This window comes from Salmo salar, chromosome 08, assembly GCF_965601325.2.
Source record: "Salmo salar chromosome 08, fSalSal1, whole genome shotgun sequence".
In the NCBI taxonomy this organism is placed as follows: domain Eukaryota; kingdom Metazoa; phylum Chordata; class Actinopteri; order Salmoniformes; family Salmonidae; genus Salmo; species Salmo salar.
The window spans coordinates 10,320,299-10,345,192 of NC_138298.1; the positions used below are offsets into that span (position 1 = coordinate 10,320,299).

Consider the following 24,894-nt stretch of genomic DNA (forward strand, 5'->3'; position numbering starts at 1 on the left):
ATAATACCACTTGAGGCTTCAAGTTGAAAAAAATTGAGTTCATTTATTATTGAAAACTGATAACTTAAACATTCGAGAAAAAAGCATGATCTGTCCAAAATCAAAATGATTTAAACGAAAGAAAGTTGCAACTTGACATACATTATACACACCCGTGAACGATTCGGGCCATGAGGCAGCTGAAGAAAAGGCAAATAATTAACACAAATAGAATTACTAGTACGGCAAAAGGAATGCTAACCAAGACGTCACATTGTGCCATTCAAAGCAAAATGCTAAAATGGTATAAGGCAAAAATTTGTCTGCGAAATCGACCACCACAGATATATTCACCTACATTAGTACTTTTTTTCCGACAAAAGGCAGGTGACTGCTTTTTACTTGACAACAGGGTGACCTTTAACCTTTGCAGTGCTAAACACAGATAATTGTATAGTGTTGTTTCTTTCTCATTTTCACTGTGTCAAAATATTGCAAGTTCCCCTTTTGTGATTTTGTACATACAAACATACTGTCAAAATATATATTTAAATATCTGCCCTTAAAAATTACTTCAGTTTACATTGAATTTAAACAGGAAGTTAGAACTTTTGGTTTAGAAGAGAGACAGGAAATACAACACTCAAGTCACATGGATGACTTTGAGGTTTCTCTCAAGAATCGATAACTCGGAATGGGAAACATCCCTAATGCAAAATCAAAGACTAAGCTATCTGGATTCAAGAGGTTCCATATCCACTGAGAAACGACAACAAAAACAAAAACGCAGAGTAACGTATATTGGAAGTTTGGATTTTTTTGGGGAGTTATGCCTTGTTTTCAGCTAAGAAAAAAAAAACTGTTAAGAGAACAGAAGTTGGGAGCGTTGCGAGACCACAGTCCCACATCTGTAGCTATACTACAGACTGGACAAAATGGCTGCCAAAAGGGTTTTCTTTCTGTAGTCTTGGAAGAAAACCAAAAAATGGATGAAAAAGTAAAAACTTGGAGACATTAATAAAAAAGGGGGAAGCTCTCTTTTTCACCAGGGTCCACTGCCGCCAGGTGGCAGCGGTGAAGGAAGTTGTGCATTTAGTAGACATAGTGAAGTGACAGAGAGGGGCTTAATGCTCAGAAGAGTAAGATTCACACTTTTTTGTTTTCGTTGTTGTAAGGCTGCACCATCCCACTTGTTGGGCTTTGTAGTACACAAACAATTCTGGTACCCCCTCCCTCCATTTGTTACCACCAACCTTCTACAATTCATCCACCCACCCCCTCTCTCTGTCTGACTCAATTTCAGCATTTGGGATTTGCACAGAAGCACAGCCCACCCATAGAAACAAACACACATACACACACACATACACACTCCCTTCTACCATCAACAGTGGCCGAATAGAGACAGCGAGGCTGCTTGGGTAGTCTTGAGTAGACAAGACAACGGAGACATCTCTTCACCAATCTCTCTCTCTTTCTTTCTCTCTCTGGTAACCAAGCTGACAGTAGCAGGGGTGGCTGGTGCCACTGTTGAGTATAGACAGAGAGGCCTTTTTTTGTTTTCACCAACATCACACAGACAGAGACAGAGAGAGACAGAGAGAGAGACAGCGAGAGAACAGAGAGAGAGACAGCGAGAGAACAGAGAGAGAGAGAGACAGCGAGAGAACAGAGAGAGAGAGAGAGAGAGAACCAGTTCTTAGAATTTGTCCGATTATCTCAGCAGTCTGTGGCTTCTCGCCGATGTAGCTAGCTGGTGTGTGGTAGTTGTCGTACTGCTAAAGCTAGCTGCTTATGTGACTGGGATCTTGCTGGTGTCTTAGAAGTGCTGTGTGATTCTGTCCTCTCAGGGAGATGTCTCATTGACGTCTCATGGATGTCTTGTGGTGGATGCCTCAGCAGTAATAAAGAGCGAAATCCGATGTACCGAGGGAGACCTAGGTGTCTGTTGTTTTATGTGGTATGTAGGTACATGGTGCCCGAAACCAGGGAGTAAGAAGTAGTTGTGTTAGGGTGTAACTCTACTCTTCTACTCGTTGGGGATGCTCTGCAGGTAGGAGAGGATGTGCTGGATCTTGACCAGGCGTTCGCTCAGCGTGGTCATGGAAAGCACCGACAGCTGGTAGCGAGGGTCGATGGGCAGCACGGCCAGCAGCCACCAGCAGCAAGCCGGACCGTTGGGAGTCGCCTGGAGGAGAGGAGAGGAGGAGGAAAGGATACCACTGACCAGAAACATGATATCACTCACCTAAAACAATGGGTTGACAATGGACAGAGAATGGCTTGTTGGCTATTGTTTTTCTGCTGGGCCACAGAAGAATTCAAAAGGCTTTAAAGGGATCACGGTGCAAAAAAAAAAAAAGTGATTGGATAGGTTTAAACAGTATCATCACGACTTCACCTTGCCATTTGAAAGACTAGGTGGAATAATTGCCATGTTGGATACACCTATTCAGTCATTTCAGACGTATAAAGGAACTTGAGAGTAGAGGCTAGCGAGTCAGCCGGAGTTCAGTACATGCCTTACGTCAGACAGATATGATGGAGACGCTTCAGATCTACAAGATGTAGTAACTCATCTAGAGAGTCGGCATCCTAAATGGGTTGTTCTATAATTGAGCCAAGAATCTCAGAAAATGACTGACGTGGTGAATTAGCTTGCATCCAATGCAGCCTCAACCTAATCTGCCACTTATTGGATGTTGCTGTGTCAGAGTTACATGTTGTTTGTAATAAACTGGGTGGTTCGAGCCCTTAATGTTGATTGTCTGAAAGCTGTGGTATATCAGACCATATACCACAGGTATGACAAAACATTTCTTATTAGAAACACGCAGGCACACACAAACACAAGCTGCGGAAATGTAATCTAATCTTGACTATGGTTCCTCCGAGGACACTCATCATTAATCCTAGTATCTCCATATATAGCCAGGGTCTAACCACACATTATCCCAATTATATACAGTGCCTTGCAAAAGTATTAATCCCCCTTGGTGGTTTTTCTATTTTGTTGCATTACAGCCTGTAATTTAAATGGATTTTTATTTGGATTTCATGTAATGGACATACACAAAATAGTCCAAATTGGTGAAGTGAAAAAAATTACTTGTTTAAAAAAAAATCTGAACGGAAAATTGGTGCGTGCATATGTATTCAACCCCTTTGCTATGAAGCCCCTAAATAAGATCTGGTGCAACCAATTACCTTCAGAAGTCACATAATTAGTTCAATAAAGTCCACCTGTGTGCAATCTAAGTGTCACATGATCTGTCACATGATCTCAGTATATATACACCTGTTCTGAAAGGCCCCAGAGTCTGCAACACCACTAAGCAAGGGGCACCACCAAGCAAGCAGCACCATGAAGACCAAGGAGCTCTCCAAGCAGGTCAGGGACAAAGTTGTGGAGAAGTACAGATCAGGGTTGGGTCATAAAAAAATATCCTAAACTTTGAACATCCCACAGAGCACCATTAAATCCATTATTAAAAAATGGAAAGAATATGGCACCACAACAAACCTGCCAAGAGAGGGCCGCCCACCAAAACTCACAGACCAGGCAAGGAGGGCATTAATCAGAGAGGCAACAAAGAGACCAAAGATAACCCTGAAGGAGCTGCAAAGCTCCACAGTGGAGATTGGAGTATCTGTCCATAGGACCACTTTAAGCCGTACACTCCACAAAGCTAGGCTTTACGGAAGAGTGGCCAGAAAAAAGCCATTGCTTAAAGAAAAAAAGGACAATGGCTATAAGCAGACTGCTAAAGCAACACTCAAGTGGTTTAAGGGGAAACATTTAAATGTCTTAGAATGGCCTCGTCAAAGCCCAGACCTCAATCCAATTGAGAATCTGTGGTATGACTTAAAGATTGCTGTGCACCAGCGGAACTCATCCAACTTGAAGGAGCTGGAGCCGTTTTGCCTTGAAGAATGGGCATCTTCAAAGTGGTAGGCATGTTGTGTAAATCAAATCATACAAACCCCCCAAAAAATCCATTTTAATTCCAGGTTGTAAGGCAACAAAATAGGAAAAATGCCAAGGGGGTGAATACTTTCGCAAGCCACTGTAACTGTACCATTCCAAATTTTCCATGAAAAATGCTATGCCTCCATTGGATAGTGTGTGTGTGGTATAGAGGGTGAGGGGTTGTCGTAAGGACACTCTGAAGGAAGGTGACATAACACCTTCCTCCAGAGGATTAGTTAAGAATTGCCCACAATGATCTCTTCTAGAGCAGTGGAGCAACCGTAGAAATAGATTATATTGCTACGTGAGTGACACTGGAAGAAAGCCTGAAACAGCAAGGGACTAACTGAACTTATCCAATAAGAAACAATAATATTCATACTCTGTTGCAAATAGTTTTGCTACAGTATGCCCTAATGAATGACCCTGGAGAAGGGGAGGGGGAACACTATATGCCAGGGAAGAGATTTGTGTCTTAGCTCACCTGGATGTCGAGCTCTCTCTCGGGCATGGCGCCGAAGTGCTGAAGGATCTGGTTGCGGAAGCGGTTCTTGAGGTTCTGGAACCAGGTGTGCGCTTGTTCGTAAACGGCGTCGTGCAGCTACTGCAGCTGTGTCAACTCCTCGCTGTCGCTCACCTGTCAATCAATCAATCCATTTATCTTAACCATACAAGAGGGACATTAGGTTTGAAAGCAGGGGTCACATGAAAATGAAAACGACATACATTACAGTGTAGCATTCACCAGAACACCACACATAATCCATAATCCATTAACAGATGGCCTCTGATAAACTAAAATACAAGTTTGTTTTTACATGAGACCTTTTAAATCAAAGGGTGAATAATGGACTAAAAAGTAGATTATTCAAATTAAAATATTAGGCTAATTCAAGCTGTGCTAAACTTGTGAGTGGGAGTTATTATCAAGGTAGTCACACCAATGGAAAAAGGATTAAAATATAATTTTCTCTATGCTTTTGTGTTTTCTATTGTATTATTTTGCAATCCTTTCTTTACAAAAAAAAATATAACCAAATATATTACCAAAAAATACAAAGAACAGAAACTCTCCTTAAAGTAAAAACATCCGAACCAGTATTTTCGGGTAAGAGAACATGGGTTCTTACCCTGGTATCCTCCAGGTACTTGATGTCGGCGATGCAGTACCCGTCCTTCATCCCGCGGGTCAGCACCCGGAACCTCTTCCCTCCGATGGTGTCCACCACGGAACGCCCATCTGGGAGGAAGTGGACACTCCGGATGATCAGCATACAGCCGTAGTCCACAAATCTGAAACGGGAATATTCCGAATTTTTATTTGTTGTAATCATATAGTCATTTTAAGGTGATTTGCAAATGGTGATTATTTCTAAATTTGTATTTATTATGGATCCCCATTACTCTTCCTGGGGTCTGGCAAAATTAAGGAAGTTATACAATTTTAAGAACATTACAATACATTCATTACAGAATTCACAACACACTATAAGTGCGTGACCTCAGGCCCATACTCCACTACCACATATCTAGAACGCAAAATCCATGTGTGTGTATAGTGCGGATGTTATCATGTGTGTGTATGCATGTGTCTGTGCCTATGTTTTTGTTACTTCACAGTCCCCACTGTTGCATATGGTGTACTTTTACCTGCTTTTTAAATCTGATTCTACTGCTGGCATCAGTTACCTGATGTGGAATAGAGTTCCATGTAGTCATGGCTCTATATAGTACTGTGTGCCTCCCATTATCTGTTCTGGACTTGAGGACTGTGAAGAGACCTCTGGTGGCATGTCTTGTGGGGTATGCATGGGTGTCCGAGCTGTGTGTTAGTATTTTAAACAGACAGCTCGGTACATTCAGCTTGTCAACACCTCTTACAAAAACAAGTAATGAGGAAGTCAATCTCTCTTCCATGTTAGGCCATGAGAGATTGACATGTATGTCATTAAAGTTAGCTCTCCGTGTACTTTTAAGGGCCGGCCGTGCTGCCCAGTTCTGAGCCCACTGCAATTTTCCCAAGTCCATCTTTGTGGCACCTAACCACACGACTGAACAGTAGTCCAGGTGTGACAAAACCAGGGCCTGTAGGACCTGCCTTGTTGATAGTGTTGTTAAGGCAGAGCAGCGCTTTATTATTGTTAAAGTTGCATATATACATTTTGCAGGCGCTATTATACAAAGCGACTTAATCATGCCTGCATACATTTTACGTATGAGTGGTCCCAGGAATCAAACCAACTATCCTGGCGTTGCAAGCGCCATGCTCTACCAACTGAGCTAAAAAAGACCACAAATATATTGCATATGGTCGTTGCATAGTCAAATCAGACAGCCATTCAAAGCATTGTGAAAAGGTACCGGCTCATTGTAGGCAACATTTTGAACAGTAATGCAATGGATCATTAGATCAGTCTAAACCTTTGCACATTCACTAAAATCTAAATTGCGCCTATAATCCTAACACGGAACCCAAACCGGCTGCGCGCGTGCGCCATCGTGCATACATTTATTTTGTCCCCCCACACCAAACGCAATCACGACACGCAGGTTAAAATATCAAAAAACAAACTCTGAACCAATTACATTAATTTGGGGACAGGTCGAAAAGCATTAAACATGTATGGCAATTTAGCTAGCTAGCTTGCACTTGCTAGCTAATTTGTCCTATTTAGCTAGCTTGCTGTTGCTAGCTAATTTGTCCTGGGATATAAACATTGAGTTGTTATTTTACCTGAAATGCACAAGGTCCTCTACTCCGACAATTAATCCCCACATAAAAGGGTCAACCGAATCGTTTCTAGTCATCCCTCCTCCTTCCAGGCTTTTTCATCTTTGAACTTATATGATTGGCATCTAAACTTACATAGTATTACCACCACGACCGGCAACAAAGTTCATCTTTCAATGAGGAGATGGGAGAGGCAGGACTTGCAGCGCGATCTGCGTCAGAAATAGGAATGACTTGTATTTTAGCCCTTGGCAACGCAGACGCTCGTGAGCAGTGTGGGTGCAATAATTGAATAACAGTTTCTTAAATTTATTTTGCAAGGTATAAGTATGTAGTCAAGGTATGTAGTCAAGGTATAAGTCATATAATGGCCTTTGTCTTGCATTTCAAAGAGGATGGAACAACTTTTGGGGGGGAAAACACCTGTTTTTGTCTTTGTATTATCATTTACCAGATCTAATGTGTTATATTCTCCTACATTAATTTCACATTTCCACAAACTTCAAAGTGTTTCCTTTCAAATGGTATCAAGAATATGCACATCCTTGCTTCAGGTCCTGAGCTACAGGCAGTTAGATTTGGGTATGTCATTTTATATATATATATATATATATTTTTATATATATTTTTATATATATATATATTTTTTTTTAAAGGGTCCTATCCTTTAAGTGAACTTACACAGGGCCATTGCATAGTCAAGTCAAACATCAGCATTCAACTCATTTGTGAGAAGGTACAGTAGCCTAAGGCATCTTGAAAAACGTAAATATTAGCATATATATGCTTAAATCTCATGAAATGTTTGAATTGTCTTTTTCCATCAGGAGGATGCTCAAAGTTGGATTTGATTTTATATTCAGTCAAAATCCTATTAGCTAGTATTTTCATAATTCCGCAGGCCCTGTCCTCTCTCTAACAGAGTTTTAATTAGTTCTCCAGGGTGAGGTGACAGAAGGTGACGCATTAGTGCGCAGCAGAATGGTGTGTGTGTGTGCATTTGAGTGAGTGTTTTATTTGCAAATGTGTGCGTGCTGGCCTATGTGAGCAGGTGCTTGTATCGGGTGCCACTGTGCCTGCCACTGTGCCTGCCACTGTGCCTGCCACTGTGCCTGCCACTGTGCCTGCCACTGTGCCTGCCACTGTTCCTACCCTTTCTGAGCGTCGTTGATGCACATCCCAAACTGGCGCGTGCCAGTCTCCATGCAGCGGCGGATCATGAGGCGGTACCGCGGTTCAAAGACGTGCAGGGGACAAGGCACGGTCGGGTAGGCCATGGTGCACACAAAGATGGGGACCTTCTTCATCAGGCTGCGGAGAAAGAGAGCGAGAGAGAGTTGGAATGATGCTAAGACACTCAAGCATCTCTCGCAGGTGAAGTGATTCAAATGTGACATACGCATTCCAAAGACGAAGTAAAAATAGATCAATAGAATTCCATCTAACGGTCAGTGCTAACATTAGGTGAACCTGTCTGCTGTGTGTGTTTTGCATGATTTCTCCTGCATTCATTTAAAAAAGAAAAAAAAAAAGAAGTAGAACAACCAGGGAAAAAGAAAGACAAGGGTTCAGAGAGAAGGCGGAAGCCATAGCAATACAATTACCAGAATGGACATTCTAGTTTAATTCTATGTCAAAATGATATGTCAGGAGGACAACTCACTCTGCGAGCTCTTGGGTCTCCTCCAGGTGAGTCTTCTGCCGTTCCGACTGCGCCTTAGACAGGTATTGCTTTATCACTCGGTCCAGCACACTGGTAACCTTGTACTTCCTGGCTGCCAGATACTGGGGGGGGGTAAGGGGGGAGAGAGAGAAGATTAAGGTTTTCTTTTTGAGGCCATGTCATTCTTTTTGAGGCCATGTCTTCCCCAAGTTAATTGTCTTAGGCCTCGTCCCAAATGGCACCATGTTCCCTATTCAGCGCACCACTTTTCAAAAATAGTGCACTATATAGGGACAAGCAGGCGCTTGGTCGTGGTTGGTGGTAGTGTCCTCTTACCTCTTTGAGGCTCTCCTTGCAGAGAGGACACTGGGGAGTGTGGTCCAGACAGCGCTCCAGACAGTTTTTACAGAAGGTGTGACCGCACGGCGTGGTCACTGGCTCGTAGAACAATCTAATGCAGAGGGAACACTCCAGGTCGTTGGGGTCCAGTAGGTCTCTGGGTACGACTCTGTGAGCTCGGGCTGAGGCTCCCTGGCTCGACGCACCACAGGCCACTACAGAGGAAGCGACAGGAGAACGTCAAACACTTCACACACACACCCAAGTACGCAGAGAGACGCATACAAACACAGACAGAGACAAGGTACCTGGCAATGGCTAATGGGACCGTTGCTAATTGGTACTGTGGCGGTTGCGGCTATGCAACTAATATAAAGGGAATCCATATTTTAGCTGCTTTAACCCAGGAATAATCACATTTAAAATAATAGAAAGCGCCAGCACTCAAGCTAAACCAGGGGTTCCCCAACTGGTGGCTGAATTCGGCCCGCGGGTGGTTTTATTTGGCCCTCAAAGTTTTCTGAGCCCCCCCCACCAAAAAAAAAACATGATCCTATACAAATGTAAGCAAGGTTTGAAATAGTTATGCTTTAGTCAGACATTATATCCATTTGGGCTTCTTGCGGTCCATTTGCAGTCTACAATTCGGGGCCCCCCGACCATCCGCTCAAGAAAATAAAAGAATGTAGTTGATGATCCCTGAGCTAAACTATTCCCTGTTTAATTACGACATACTAGCAGCAGTCTTGATTCCTACCTCCTTGTTTCTTATGCTTGCTCCCGTGGTTGTAGACGACGTGGGGTCCACCCTCGAAGAACATCAGCTTCCGCTTCAGTAGTATGCCTTTCTCCTGGTCCCCCAGCTGGGGTGCAGAGCAGACACGTTTAAGACCCTCATCCACGTCGCCCAGACCCGGCCCGTGGGCTCGCATCGAGTGAGCGCGGCTGAGGCCCGAACGCTCCAGGCTCCCTGAGCGACCTGGCTTCTGGACGGAAAGAGAGGAGGGGGAGGAGGAGCGAGAGAGAGAGAGAAGATTAGAAAGTTAAAAGGAGTGTTAGACATTGTTGATGCATTTTAACTGAACAAACTATAAAAAAATTCAAAACATACTTGACTTTGGAAACTTTGAAGGCACCCTAGTGGTTCAGGGATTTTTATTTGACCTTTATTTAACTAGGCAAGTCAATTAAGAACAAATTCTTATTTACAATGACGGCCTACAGGGCAGTATCAAGCACACTGTCCAGTTAGCGTACCTCGTGCTGTGCGTCAGTGCTGGGGTGTGCCGAGGAGGTGCGAGCCTGGACTTGGTGCAGGGCAGAGTGTTTGGCTTCGGCCTGATGCTGTTGGGCTCTGGCCTCGGCATCCGCTACCAAAATCTTACTACGCAGGTGAGGCGATGTGCTCTGCGCCGTCTCCCTCAGACCCACCTTCACGTTCTCGCCGGCCGGAGACAGCAGGTCGCACAGTATCTGTGGTACACATTGCGTTAGCCATAAGAGCAGTCCAACTGCATAAAAATCGGCCAAAAATGGCAGAACAAGAGCCTAGTTCACTTAAATGCAGGAAAGTGGCTGGCCTAGACTGGGAGTGACCACTGGCCAGCCGGTCAAGTCTGCCTTCCTGGCACCAATGTGGATTTAGATGTAGAAAAATGTACTTGTCCACACAATGTGGAAATATGCCTTTGGCTTCACAATAACATGATTGACGTCAAAAACAAAAGGTTAAATCTGCAGTAAAGTTCACTTGTAGATAAGAAATATGTGTTTTGTTGTTGCACCAGCTCTGTTACTCTACTTCCACCCAATCCCTCTCATCCTATATATCAATGTTTCATTTCCTCCTCTAGGCCCTATATCTTCTCTTTCTCCCTTTCTATCTTCTGTGTTTCCCCTTCTTTTGCTCTCTCAGAGTCCATTACATGTTATGATATGCTGACGAACACCCGGGCCCCGTTCCAATCCATATAAATCTATCTAATCCACATCCATTCTGCTGCACTCCCAGACACACAGAATGTCCAACTTTTGCATCTGCTAACCTGGTGCCCATCCAGGATCACAAGATGGGGAATTTGTGTTTCCATCAGCATTTAAAAGGAGATTTTTTTTTTAAGCACCATTTTTTCAGGACCTTGTGATGTAGGCTACTGATCGTATTATATGAGTTAAAGAAAACAGAAACACAGCTTTGCTGAAGCACACAGACACAAACATCACACAGACAATCCCATATAGCTCTTTTCAATCAAACAGGTTTCAGACAATACCCTTCTTGAGCAGAAAGAGAAGCCATTTGCACTCAGCTACTCAACCAATCAAAGTTCTTCTTAAAGAGTGAAACAACAAGAATGCAAATCCACACATCAACGACACGATCAAAGTAACGCAGGCCTATTTTCTCACATCCAGAGTATTACCCTAACACTTCACATAGCCTCGGAGACCCTGTCAGCGATTGTGATCGGACAACGGCCCACAGCGTCTATGACTTATGTCACCCTGCTTCGTCACAGTACTTTGTCTTAGTCCCGAATTACACCCCATACCCTACATAGCGCACTACTTTTGACCAGAGTCCATAGACCAAAGTCCCCATAGGTCTCTGGTCAATAGGGAAAGGGTGCCATTTAGGATGAAGCCTTTTGTCTAATGGGGTTAATGTCATTACAGGAGGGGAGAGTCACAAGGGCTGACCCACTGGAAAGTAAACCTCAAAAACATGGAGTCTTTGCTGGGATGTTGTGTTGAGGGAGGGGGGGAAAAAGATTTGTAACGCTTTATTTTAACTGAGACACTATGGTAATTAGTGAATACAGCATAAATAACTGCTACCCAAGACTTACTTCTTCGTCACGGGGATTCAATTGTAACGAATAACATTAAGTCCCAACTGTTACCAAGTACTTTCAGAGCACCTACCAAATAGATACAAGTGGTATTAGGTAAATAAATGTAACCAAAAAGAACGGCAAAGCGATGGACAGGCATAACTATGCCCATTCCAACTCTTATTCAACAGGGTGTCAACAAAAAAGAAATACGCTTTACTGCGCTCTGAACTTCACCTCAGTCTGACAGGTGATTCATCATGGAAGCATAACTCACAATCACCGTCAACGCGTTTTCCGTCAGCCGCAAAAACAGCTGCTTTTCTCTGCAAATAACGTGATTTAGTCGTTAATTAAGGCCGCTGTCAGCCCGATATGTTCCATCTCTCACGCAAGCGCCTAAAGGCTTAATTCCATTAGGCCAATGCTAAGGATAATAACCTAGCTAGCCGACGCTAGGCTATCAGCGAAGGAATGCACAGTGTTCCTTTTCATGGATGGTAAGCAAATCAGTGCCGGGAAACACTTGGCTTAAGTAAGACGAAAGGGGGAACTCAGAGAGCGCCTGGATTCTTATGAAATGGACTACGGCGCTAAGGGGGTCTAGACTTCAAACATTCCTGGAGATAAAAAAAAAAAAAGTATTTATACAAGTATAAACTTAGGCACTGCAATTAGTGATAGGCCTAGATATTGTCAGGGTTGCATGTTCCCAGGATCGGGGGGGGGGGGGGGGGGGGGTCTATCACTGATACACACAGAGGAAGTTTGGCTCAACAGAGCAACCTCTTCACAAAGTATGGAAAGACATTGAGAAGATACAATATCTCCTTGCTTTCTTGCACTCAAGTCAAGTCCCAAAGCTTCCAGGAAGACCAAAGCATTGCCAAAGCAAATTAGTTCAACAACAACATCACTCCTTCTCTCACATTTTCCACCTCTCGTTTGGCCAGGGTGAAGTCCTCGTCCAGGGCCAGACAGTGGAGGAAAACCTGCAGCGAGTCGTCCACCTGGCCCATGTCCTGGAGCACCTTGGCCTTCCAGTAGAAACCCTGGGAGAGAGAGAGAGAGAGAGTGACAGGGGGACGGGGAGGTTATAAAGAGTGCAAGACTTCCAGTGGAGAGAGGGAGAGATAGGTTACGTCGCTGCATTTCATTTGAGCGACAGCCAGAGGGTGAACCGCTAGAGAGAACGGTAGAGAGATGAGAGAGAGAGAGACCCCAGTAAGAACACAATGCAAGGTAGGCTGACAACACGAGTCAACATTGACCTGAATCACTCAACATCAATTCAGTTTTTTCAGGCTTCACTGAATAGGATTAACATACATTGCAAAAAATTCCTAAACCCTTTTTGGTCCTGAACCAGTTCGTCTTCTCTCTAGGAGAGGCATGACTCTTGCTCTAGCCTAGCTTGCTAAATTACACATTACCAACAAAATCAGCAGTTATGGGAAATACAGATTTAAATAAAAGGTCTACCCTGTGTGGCTACTAGCTTGGGCCTTTATGTTTATCCCCAACTATATATTTCCACCTCTTCAACTAACCTCTCACCATTAAGAATAACAGGGGAGGTTAGCTTGTCTTGCGGGTATGATCTTTGACCCTCTGTAACTTTCTCACTCATCATTATTCACAATTCATTCAGGGTTATCTGTAATCACGGTAGCGTCCACGTTAATGTAGAAGGGTTTAGAAACATATTATATTCTTATTTACAATAAAAGTCCTTCCAAAATGACACTACATTATTTACCATTAATTTCTACTGGGTACAAAATAATCTGAAACACAACCAAAACAAACTGAAAATGAATCCAATAAGGTTGTAGAGTCACAAGCTTGGCGTAGTCATTGCGCGCTAGAAATATGGGATCAAATACTGAACTTTGACTACTTTATTTATAAGGTCATTTAGGGGTCTCAATAATTACCTTTTGAGAAATATTATTTGTTAAACAAAATCTCTTTCTCTAAGCAATTGCATTAGTGTCACGGATACTGCTGCTCATTCCGTGCACCAGCTCTGGAGGTCTACGTCACCGGCCTCTAGGTGTCACTGAACTGTTTCATTACGCACACCTGGCTCCCATTTCCCCTGATTGGCAATTGTATACATGTGCCCTCTGTTCACTATTGTCTTGTCGGTTATTTTTTCCCATGTCCGTTGGTCTTGTGAGTACTTGTGCTTTGTGGTTTCGGCTTTCGTACTGAGTATATTGTGTACTCGTTATTACGGGTTTCGTCCCGTGTATTGTTGTGCACTTGTTGTTACGGGTCTTGTCCCGTATATTGTTACAGGTCTCGTCCCGTGTATTTATTAGAGGTTTAACATCGCTCTTTTGTTTGGGTTACTTCCCTGTGTTTTTGTATACGTTTTTGTTTTGGGTTTCGTCCCCTTTCATGGCATGTTGTATTTTTGGGTGGAGTATTAAAACCCAATTTTACGTATTCCTGCACCTGTCTCCAATCATTGATACGTGACAATTAGTATAATATAATTTCCAAATTTTTTGGCGCATATGATATAGTTAAGTATTTGAATTATTTTATACAGTCATTATTGCTCATCTTTATCAAGGGTATCAATAATTTCAGACACCACTGTATATTTCCACACTGAGGTTGGAATAATACTGTGGAATTATGAAAATGATGATATTTCCCTTTTAGTGTAAGAGCTGTTTGAAAAGACCGCCTGAAATTTCAGCCTTGGTGGGATGGAGTTTTGGCCTGCCTGTTGACATCACCAGGTGGTAAATGAGTTAATAAACCAATAACAAAGCAAGTTCCAAACCTCTCTACCAATAACAGCTTGTTTTTCCCCTCCCCACTCAGACCACTCCCAGACAGTCTTGGCAAAATTCTTGCTTTCTCTTTCCTAAGAATCTATTTTTGTATTATTTTGGACCATTTTAAATTGAAAACAATCACAGTAACGTTCTTAATTGTTACCCAGAAATGATTTGATATTATGATAAAAACATCTGCATTAGACCATTTAAAATAGCTCAAGGTACAGTAAAAAGAAAGTGTGACCAAATGTGCAACAAACAAATGCACATCTCCCAAATGAGGCTCTGTACCCTGTATCAAAAAAAGTGATGTAAAGGGAAAAACAAATCAACCTTTGATACAGACAAAATGTCTAAAGGTATAGAAGGTTATACAGTAATATTCTATTATAATTTATCAAGTCTTAAAAATAGAATTAGAGGACATAATGAACAATGCTGTTTAGTGCTAAGATGTCCTAAAATATATCCTACCGGTTCATATTCAGGATGGCCTGCTAACCCATTTAGACTTACTAACACCTGGCTGAGCCTCTAATCAGCCTCCATTCCCCTCCATGACGCATCACGCGGTGTAGTAAAGCGTGGAGGATATACCCGGAGCTGTAGACTTTTACTGTTTTAAAGTGCCACAGGGTGCCTGGGTAAGAACTAAGGATAATGATAGTGCCGGGGAGCAGACAAGTGAATTAAGTAGGCCCTCAGCAAACTTAAAACCTCCAATAACAACATTTGTTTTAATTTCCTCAATATTTTTTTTCTCCCACTTGTGCCTACTGAACTTAACACACAGTTTCCCCCCGTTTGGTCCAGTAACCTACCTCTGCAGAGAGGGTGGAGCCAAGACAGAGTTCAGCGTCCTCCAGGGCCAATCGGTACTGCAGGAGCCCGGTGTAGGCCTTGACCCGTGACCACCGCACCGCCTCATCCCCAGGATCTGGGAAAAAAAGGAGAGAAGGATAAAGGAGGAGAGACAGATTATTTGATTAAAAACAGACCATTTCCGACAACGGCCATTTTACAAATATTTTTGGATCCGTCACCGAAGATAACCATAACTCCAGGGTGGAATATCAGTCTAATGAGAATTGCATACATTCAACATAATAGCAAATGACGGAATGAAAGCTTAGGTTACATCCATAAAAGGATGCATGTCAAACACGTGACATGAAGACCTATATATATTAAAACCAGGAGATAGTGATAGCATTTACAATGCATTCGGAAAGTATTCTGACCCCTTCACTTTTTCCACATTTTGCTACATTACAGCCTTATTCTAAAATGTATTAAATCATTTTGTCCCCCTCATCAATCTACACACAATACCCCATAATGACAAAGCAAAAACAGGTTTAGCCATTTTCACAAATTTACATAAGTATTCAGACCATTTACACGGTACTTTGTTGAAGCGCCTTTGGCAGGGATTACAGCCTCAAGTCTTCTTGGGTATGACGCTACAAGCTTGGCACACCATTATTTTATTATAAGCTCTGTCAGGTTGGATGGAGTGCATCGCTGCACAGCTATTTTCAGGTCTCTCCAGAGATGTTTGACCGGGTTCAAATCCGGGCTCTGGTTGGGCCACTCAAGAACATTCAGAGACTTATCCCGAAGCCACTTGTTGTCTTGGCTGTGTGCTTAGGGCCGTTATCCTGTTGGAAGGTGAACCTTTACCCCATTCTGAGGTCCTGAGCAGGTTTTTATCAAGAATCTATCTGTACTATGCTCTGTTCATCTTTCCCTCAATCCTGACTAGTCTCCCAGTCCCTGCCACTGAAAAACATTCCCACAGCATGATGCTGCCACCACCATGCTTCACTGTAAGGGATGGTAATGGCCAGGTGTGCAGTGCCTGGTTTCCTCCAGACGTGATGCTTGGCATTCAGGTCAAAGAGTTCCATCTTGGTTTCATCAGACCAGAGAACCTTGTTTCTCATGGTCTGGGAGTCCTTAAGGTGCCTTTTGGCAAACTCCAAGCGGACTATCATGTGCCTTTACTGAGAAGTGGCTTCCGTCTGGCCACTCAACCATAAAGGCCTGATTAGTGGAGTGCTGCAAAGATGGTTGTCCTTTTTGAAGGTTCTCCCATCTCCACAGAGGAACTCTGGAGCTTTGTCAGAGTGACCATCGGGTTCTTGGTCACCTCCCTGACCAAGGCACTTCTCTCCCGATTGCTCAGCTTAGCCAAGCGCCCAGCTCTAGGAAGAGTCTTGGTGGTTACAAACTTCTTCGATTTAAGAATGATGGATGCCATTTTGTTCTTGGGGACCTTCAATGCTGCAGAAATGTTTTGGCACTCTTCCCCAGATTTGTGCCTCAACGCAAACCTGTCTCTGACCTCTACGGACAATTCCTTTGACCTCATGGCTTGGTTTTTGCTCTGACATGCACTGTCAACTGTGGGACCTTATATAGACAGGTCTGTGTCTTTCCAAATCATGTCCAATCAATTGAATTTACCACAGGTGGAGTCCAAGTTGTAGAAACATCACAAGGATGATCAATGGAAAAAGGATGCACCTGAGCTCAATTTCGAGTCTCATAGAAAAGGGTCTGAATACTTATGTAAAAACGGTATTTCAGTTCTTTATTTTCAATAAATTTGCAAAAATGTCTAAAAAACTGTTTTCGCTCTGTCATTATGGGGAATTGTGTGCAGATTGATGAGGGAATTTTATAAAAAATACATTTTTAAATAAGGCTGCAAAGTAACAAAATGTGGAAAAGGTGAAGGGGTCTGAATACTTTCAGAATGAACTGTACGTCATTCACATATTTGTACGGGAAACTCCTGATGGCGCATGAAGCCGGAAATATTTGAATTTGAAGCGCGCCATATTGCTGAATGGGGCTGAATGGCACCAAAAAAATGTCTAAGGATCATGGTCAAAGTGGCCGTAACTAGCAAAGGATGATGGTCGAAGTAGTCGTTTTCATCCTGCCTGAGAGAGTCAACCACGTGAATACCACGTGCAATGAGCGTGCACGAGGGTGCGAGCTCCCTTGTAGCCTGCCGGCCCTTGATTGGTCTGTGTCAGCACATGACAAATGTAGTAGTCAGAATGGAACACTATTTAATTAAATATCTGGATTGGTAGCAAACCTTTAAAGAATTTACTGCGGGAATTGAACTTGATCATAATAAACACATTTTAGAGCCAAAAAAATTGCCATTAAAAAAAATGTGGTCTATTCTCGCAATCTTAAATTACATTCTAGGGCAGACCAGGGCTTTTTGCTACGCAGTAGCCGACCAGCAGAGCTCGTGACTTCACGCTCCAGACCGCACACTGGGGGTCTGTGAATACTGTGACAATCCTGTCAAGGAGTAGTCCTATGAATGATCCAAGGCATGACATTGGTCCGGAAGGTGTCTTAAATCAGTCCAGAATTCTATAAAAGCATCCTGCAATTCTATTATTGTTTCTATGAAGCTGAAAGAAACTTTTGCAGTGTTAAAGCTAATTTCCTGAAATTCTATGCATTTTGACATGGCTATTTCTGTGTTCTTATGCTCAAACACTATAACAAAATCATCAGGGACCCCAATCGGGAACCCTGGGCATATACCCTGCGTAGCATGTCAGTAATCCAGCCATACCAAAAATACTCCTAAATTCAACATTTTGGACATGTTAGATTCTACCTGACTGTCAAAGATTATATTATAAAACAAGTATGTAGGTCAATTATATTTTCTACATACTTTCTGTGTGGATGTAATCATTTAAGTTTACACTGTAAGTGTTTTTCCATCCCAAAGATTGTTTAGTAAAAAAAAAAGTTTTTTATATACTATATATACATATATATATATATATATATACACTGCTCAAAAAAATTAAGGGAACACTTAAACAACACAATGTAACTCCAAGTCAATCACACTTCTGTGAAATCAAACTGTCCACTTAGGAAGCAACACTGATTGACAAATTTCACATGCTGTTGTGCAAATGGAATAGACAACAGGTGGAAATTATAGGCAATTAGCAAGACACCCCCAATAAAGGAGTGGTTCTGCAGGTGGGGACCACAGACCACTTCTCAGTTCCTATGCTTCCTGGCTGATGTTTTGGTCACTTTTGAATGCTGCCGGTGCTTTCACTCTAGTGGTAGCATGAGACGGAGTCTACAACCCACACAAGTGGCTCAGGTAGTGCAGCTCATCCAGGATGGCACATCAATGCGAGCTGTGGCAAGAAGGTTTGCTGTGTCTGTCAGCGTAGTGTCCAGAGCATGGAGGCGCTACCAGGAGACAGGCCAGTACATCAGGAGACGTGGAGGAGGCCGTAGGAGGGCAACAACCCAGCAGCAGGACCGCTACCTCCGCCTTTGTGCAAGGAGGAGCAGGAGAAGCACTGCCAGAGCCCTGCAAAATGACCTCCAGCAGGCCACAAATGTGCATGTGTCTGCTCAAACGGTCAGAAACAGACTCCATGAGGATGGTATGAGGGCCCGACGTCCACAGGTGGGGGTTGTGCTTACAGCCCAGTACCGTGCTGAACGTTTGGCATTTGCCAGAGAACACCAAGATTGGCAAATTCGCCACTGGCGCCCTGTGCTCTTCACAGATGAAAGCAGGTTCACACTGAGCACGTGACAGACGTGACAGAGTCTGGAGACGCCGTGGAGAACGTTCTGCTGCCTGCAACATCCTCCAGCATGACCGGTTTGGCGGTGGGTCAGTCATGGTGTGGGGTGGCATTTCTTTGGGGGGCCGCACAGCCCTCCATGTGCTCGCCAGAGGTAGCCTGACTGCCATTAGGTACCGGGATGAGATCCTCAGACCCCTTGTGAGACCATATGCTGGTGCGGTTGGCCCTGGGTTCCTCCTAATGCAAGACAATGCTAGACCTCATGTGGCTGGAGTGTGTCAGCAGTTCCTGCAAGAGGAAGGCATTGATGCTATGGACTGGCCCGCCTGTTCCCCAGACCTGAATCCAATTGAGCACATCTGGGACATCATGTCTCGCTCCATCCACCAACGCCACGTTGTACCACAGACTGTCCAGGAGTTGGCGGATGCTTTAGTCCAGGTCTGGGAGGAGATCCGTCAGGAGACCATCCGCCACCTCATCAGGAGCATGCCCAGGCGTTGTAGGGAGGTCATACAGGCACGTGGAGGCCACACCCACTACTGAGCCTCATTTTGACTTGTTTTAAGGACATTACATCAAAGTTGGATCGGCCTGTCGTGTGGTTTTCCACTTTAAATGTTGAGTGTGACTCCAAATCCAGACCTCCATGGGTTGATAAATGGGATTTCCATTGATTATTTTTGTGTGGTTTTGTTGTCAGCACATTCAACTATGTAAAGAAAAAAGTATTTAATAAGATTATTTCTTTCATTCAGATCTAGGATGTGTTGTTTAAGTGTTCCCTTTATTTTTTTGAGCAGTATATTATAATTAAGTCTATGATTTGATAGAGCAGTCTGACTGAGCGATGGTAGGCACCAGCAGGCTCGTAAGCATTCCTTCAAACAGCACTTTCGTGCGTTTTGCCAGCAGCTCTTCGCTGTGCTTCAAGCATTGCGCTGTTTAAGACTTCAAGCCTATCAACTCCCAAGATTAGGCTGGTGTAACCCATGTGAAATGGCTAGCTAGTTAGCGGGGTGTGCGCTAATAGCGTTTCAAACGTCACTCGCTCTGAGACTTGGAGTAGTTGTTCCCCTTGCTCTGCATGGGTAACGCTGCTTCGAGGGTGGCTGTTGTCGATGTGTTCCTGGTTCGAGCCCAGGTAGGAGCGAGGAGAGGGACGGAAGCTATACTGTTACACTGGCAATACTAAAGTGCCTATAAGAACATCCAATAGTCAAAGGTATATGAAATACAAATCGTATAGAGAGAAATAGTCCTATAATAACTACAACCTAAAACATCTTACCTGGGAATATTAAAGACTCATGTTAAAAGGAACCACCAACTTTCATATGTTCTCATGTTCTGAGCAAGGAACTTAAACGTTAGCTTTTTTACATGGCACATATTGCACTTTTACTTTCTTCTCCAACACTTTGTTTTTGCATTATTTAAACCAAATTGAACATGTTTCATTATTTATTTGAGGCTAAATTGATTTTATTGATGTATTATATTAAGTTAAAATAAGTGTTCATTCAGTATTGTTGTAATTGTCATTATTACAAATAAATAAAAAAAGATCAACCGCTTAATCGGTATCGGCTTTTTTTGGTCCTCCAATAATCGGTATCGGTGTTGAAAAATCATAAATCGGTCGACCTCTACAATATATATATATATATATATATATATAAAAAACATTTAGTATCTCCTACTGTAAATAACCTACACACTGTGTGTGTGTGTAGCCAGCCAGCCAGCCAGCCAGCTAGAAAAATGGCAGAAAAATAAAAGACGGACATCAGAGTATTTTTTTCAATACACCAAAACGCAAAGTAAGAACCCTAGTAGCCTAATATCTCAAAGACTAGTTGATAAAATGTTCATAAGAAAGAAATTCGAATGGAAATGTTTCACAATGATGTCATGAGGCAGAGCAGGCAACATGGTACACAGACAGCAGAGTTGGGGACAGATATGCAGGGACAGACTGGCAGAGACAGGGAGTCTCAGATAAGTTTGTTGAGTCTTTGTTTGGCAACATTATGAAAGGTTCTCAATTTTTTTGACTTGTAAAATAGGAACATAATTGGAAAATGCCATGGATACCCCCCACTCTCAACTTAAACTGGTGACTGAACTAAGATTTGTTAAAGGCAATGGTATTGCTGTTGTGATTAGTTGTGTAGTTTTGGGTACCGGTAGTTAGGAGTACGGCAAACACCTTATTTCTTTGGTTCCTCAATATACATTTACCATATTACAATGTAGGCTGTGTTACAGCACTACTTTTGGTGTCCCCCTCAGGAATTGCTCTTGAGAAAATTTAATGTAATTGTCCCCTCCAAAGTTGATATCAGATTTTCGCCCCTGACATTACGGAGAGCATTGCCTTGGTTAGCATCTGTAACTGTTGATCTGATTGATTTTAGAATTATTTTCCAAGAATAATTGGCTGTCAAGGTGAGATTTTGAGTCCGGTTCGGTTTCAGTTCGATTGTTACAAAATAATCAAGTTTTTTTTAAATTTTGGTTTCAACTATTATTGTTAACATTAAATGCACTGTGGGTTGAATGCTGTAACAATATAGAATAAAACAATTAATACAAGTCCCAAGATGTTAGTGACTGCCCATTACTGCTTATCACTTATTATCCATAAATGATTCACATTATTCATCAAATATTTAAGTTGTGTATATTAAATTAGTTGTATTTGATGACTATTATTTCATTCCAAGTCATCCCATTTTCAGGTAGAGATACCTCGCGAAGCAACTGGTCTCTATCCCTCTCGATCGCGCATTCTTCTGTCTCAGGTGTCTGCCAAACACTATCCCAAAGTAGCAGGCCTAAAAGGCTACGTTCACACAGTCAGCCCAATTCTGATATTTTCCCCACTAATTAGTCTTTTGATCAATCACATCAGATCTTTTCACGTCAAGCTCTTTTTCAGAGCTGCCCTGATTGGTCAAGAAATCTATTAGCGAATTGGGCTGCTTGTGTTAATGCATCTGAAGAAACAAAGACTGGACAAGTAGGCGAGCAATGGATTATGCCTATTTGTGGTTAATTACGATGTTTTCTGCACTAAACTATGTAAAATATTGGCCTAATGTAAACTACAACTCCCTACAAAGCACAGTTTGGGCTTGATCTAATGTCTCTAAAGAAACAGCACTGAGCTCACAGAAAAAAAAACATAACAAAATGGAATTCGGATAATTTAACAGATTTCGGTCAATTACCTTTCAGGAAACTCTTAGGTATTTATGTTTTAAGTATTACTAATTGTATGTCTGGTGTCATTAAAACCTCAAGGCATCTAATAATTGAAGGTATCTAGACATAGCCTACAGCAATGACTATAAACTTCCGTGCTGTCACTTTGTATTGCGTTGACACTCTCTGCACTTTTTACTTTTTGGTGTGTTATGTACCAGTAGAGACTTGGCAACATACAGGTATAAACACGTTTGTTATGTGGAAATGCAATCACGTGAACTGCATCGTCATGCCTTGATCTGGCAGCACATTTAGCCTTTTTTTATTTTTTTTATTTTTCGGACTTCGGGAAACATTTGAGAGGGGACCAAACGTTATAACATTATTGATTGGCAAACCCAGCACTCTCACACAACCTGCCTTATGAAACTCGCTGCTTGTGCGCATGCCCAACTTACGACATTTCGTAACAGGGGTTAGTTACGTCAGTGGCACAGAGGCTGCGTTCTCACAGGTAACACAATTCTGAGATTTTTTTTCTCACTAATTGGTCTTTTGACCAATCACATCAGATCTTTTCACGATTTGATTGGTCAAAAGATCAATTAGTGAAGAAAAAAAAAGATGAGAATTGGGCTGCCTGTAAACGCAGCCAAAGGACCTACAGACACATGACAAGTGGGTACCCGTAATATTGGTCAGTGGAACTCCCCTTCCCTACTCTTCGATAATAAAGACCACAAATAGTAATAGGGAGTGACTAAAATAACACTTTGTTTTCATGCTTTGACAGGTTTCCTAAACGTCTCATCTTAGCATATAAAACAAGGATGCGAAGTGATTGGTGGTCTCCACAAGCCCCCCCCCCCCCCTCACCAGATTCAATCACATCTGTCGCTAGTGATACGGCCTCCTCGAAATGTTTCCTTCTAGACAGGTCTTCAATTTCACTAATAGCTCGAGACCTTTTCAGCTCCTCGGGAAACCACTTTTCCAAAAGTCCGAATAGAATCACATTCGTTTTAAACTCCGTCGGCCTGCCTCCTACCTCGCTACACAGCTTGCATTTGGAGAGCAGCTGATGTTGTAAACATCTTTTACAGTACGAATGTCCACAGCCGATAGTCACGGGCTCGCCTAGAAATCTATGACAATTCGGGCAGTCAAAAACGTCCTCTTCCCCGGCGTTATCAATAATATGTGGCGTTCGTTCCGAAGGCGCCTCATCCTTTCCCAGCTTTCTCTTAAAGTTGCGCAGAATACAATCCACTAAAGTGCTCATCTGCTCCGGCCCTACAGAACTATATCTCAAGGCCATCGAGTAAACATAGATGGCTTCTTTGAGACGGTTTTCTGATGCCAGTGCGTCGGCTTTTTGTAAAATAAGTGTGTGATTGTCTACATTGTCCTGCTCCTCGTCCCAGTCGTATTCTGGTTCAATGAAGAATCCTTTTCTTTCTTCGACGGCGTCCTCTCCTTCGGGGTGTTGGACCGACATTGTAGGATAGATGATCGGCATACAATGTATACCGGTTATTATAAACGTATTTAAAACATGTGTTCCGCCATAGCTATAACCTACAACGTGTCTAGCTTATGTGCCAGTAGAGACTTGGCAACATACAGGTCTACACCCGATTGTTACGTAAAAATGCGATCACGTGTTCGGCATCTCAGTGACTTGGTTGGCCAGCGCGTCTCGATTACAAAACCTGAGTTTAGAAGTTTCGTAACTGACGAAATGTGCGCAGACGCAAAGTGTAACACATTGAGCTATAAAAGAGAGGCGCGAGTAGCTTTTATTCCTGTGCCAGCACTAAATAATGCAGTGGCGTAATTTCAGCTAAACCTAGGGAATGGCAAAGTGGGGTGGGGGTGGGGGGGATTTCAAAGCCTCTACGGAGTTTTGGGTAAGTTGAAGCTCATTTAGGCCTACTGCAGTTCTACACAATTTAAAAGCTCTAAAAATTGTATTTTGGAGGACAGCAAAAACAAACAAAAATGTCTTAAGTTATTAATTATCACCTCAATATGATGTTTAAAGGTTCGTGGAAAGGTGTGTACAAGGTTAGCTACTCAACCTCATCATAAATTGACTAATTTACAACAAGGCCGACTTTAAATATCAATGTGAAAGTAACCGATGCATAAAACAGTTGACAGGGAAGGCAAACTATGACAGATACATTCTACACATGCATTGAAATAAAATGCATACATCAGAGGACTGCAGCCTACTCAGGCCTACAATCGGCAGGGATGCATGAAGAAAAACAAACTCGACCAAATAATGACGAAAATCACGAAATACAAAAGGAAAATCTACACATGCCTTTTTAAATGGAGCTAAGGCCCCGCGCATGATTCAGCACTGCTGAATGGACTGCGCCTCCGGACAGGTGGTCATAGTGGAACTCCGTGGTGTGGTGCTGAATGGACAGCGCCTCCGGACAGGTGGTCATAGTGGAACTCCGTGGTGTGGTGCTGAATGGACAGCGCCTCCGGACAGGTGGTCAGAGTGGAACTCCGTGGTGTGGTGCTGAATGGACAGCGCCTCCGGACAGGTGGTCATAGTGGAACTCCGTGGTGTGGTGCTGAATGGACAGCGCCTCCGGACAGGTGGTCAGAGTGGAACTCCGTGGTGTGGTGCTGAATGGACAGCGCCTCCGGACAGGTGGTCAGAGTGGAACTCCGTGGTGTGGTGCTGAATGGACAGCGCCTCCGGACAGGTAGTCATAGTGGAACTCCGTGGTGTGGTGC

General features: G+C 42.9%; 1 protein-coding gene across 1 annotated transcript; it reads right to left on the minus strand.

Moving 5' to 3' along the window:
• Positions 1-23: 23 nt before the first annotated feature.
• On the minus strand, positions 24-23,791 carry LOC106609964 (LON peptidase N-terminal domain and RING finger protein 1). The gene is made up of 11 exons (XM_014209036.3): positions 23,011-23,791; positions 15,136-15,251; positions 12,446-12,568; positions 9,940-10,155; positions 9,440-9,668; positions 8,680-8,897; positions 8,344-8,465; positions 7,833-7,991; positions 5,080-5,242; positions 4,434-4,586; positions 24-2,167 (listed from the first exon to the last, which is right to left on the minus strand). Exons 1-10 carry the CDS (start codon positions 23,651-23,653, stop codon positions 4,551-4,553), a joined length of 2,025 nt encoding a protein of 674 aa, XP_014064511.3. The 5' UTR covers positions 23,654-23,791; the 3' UTR covers positions 24-2,167; positions 4,434-4,550.
• Positions 23,792-24,894: the final 1,103 nt, after the last annotated feature.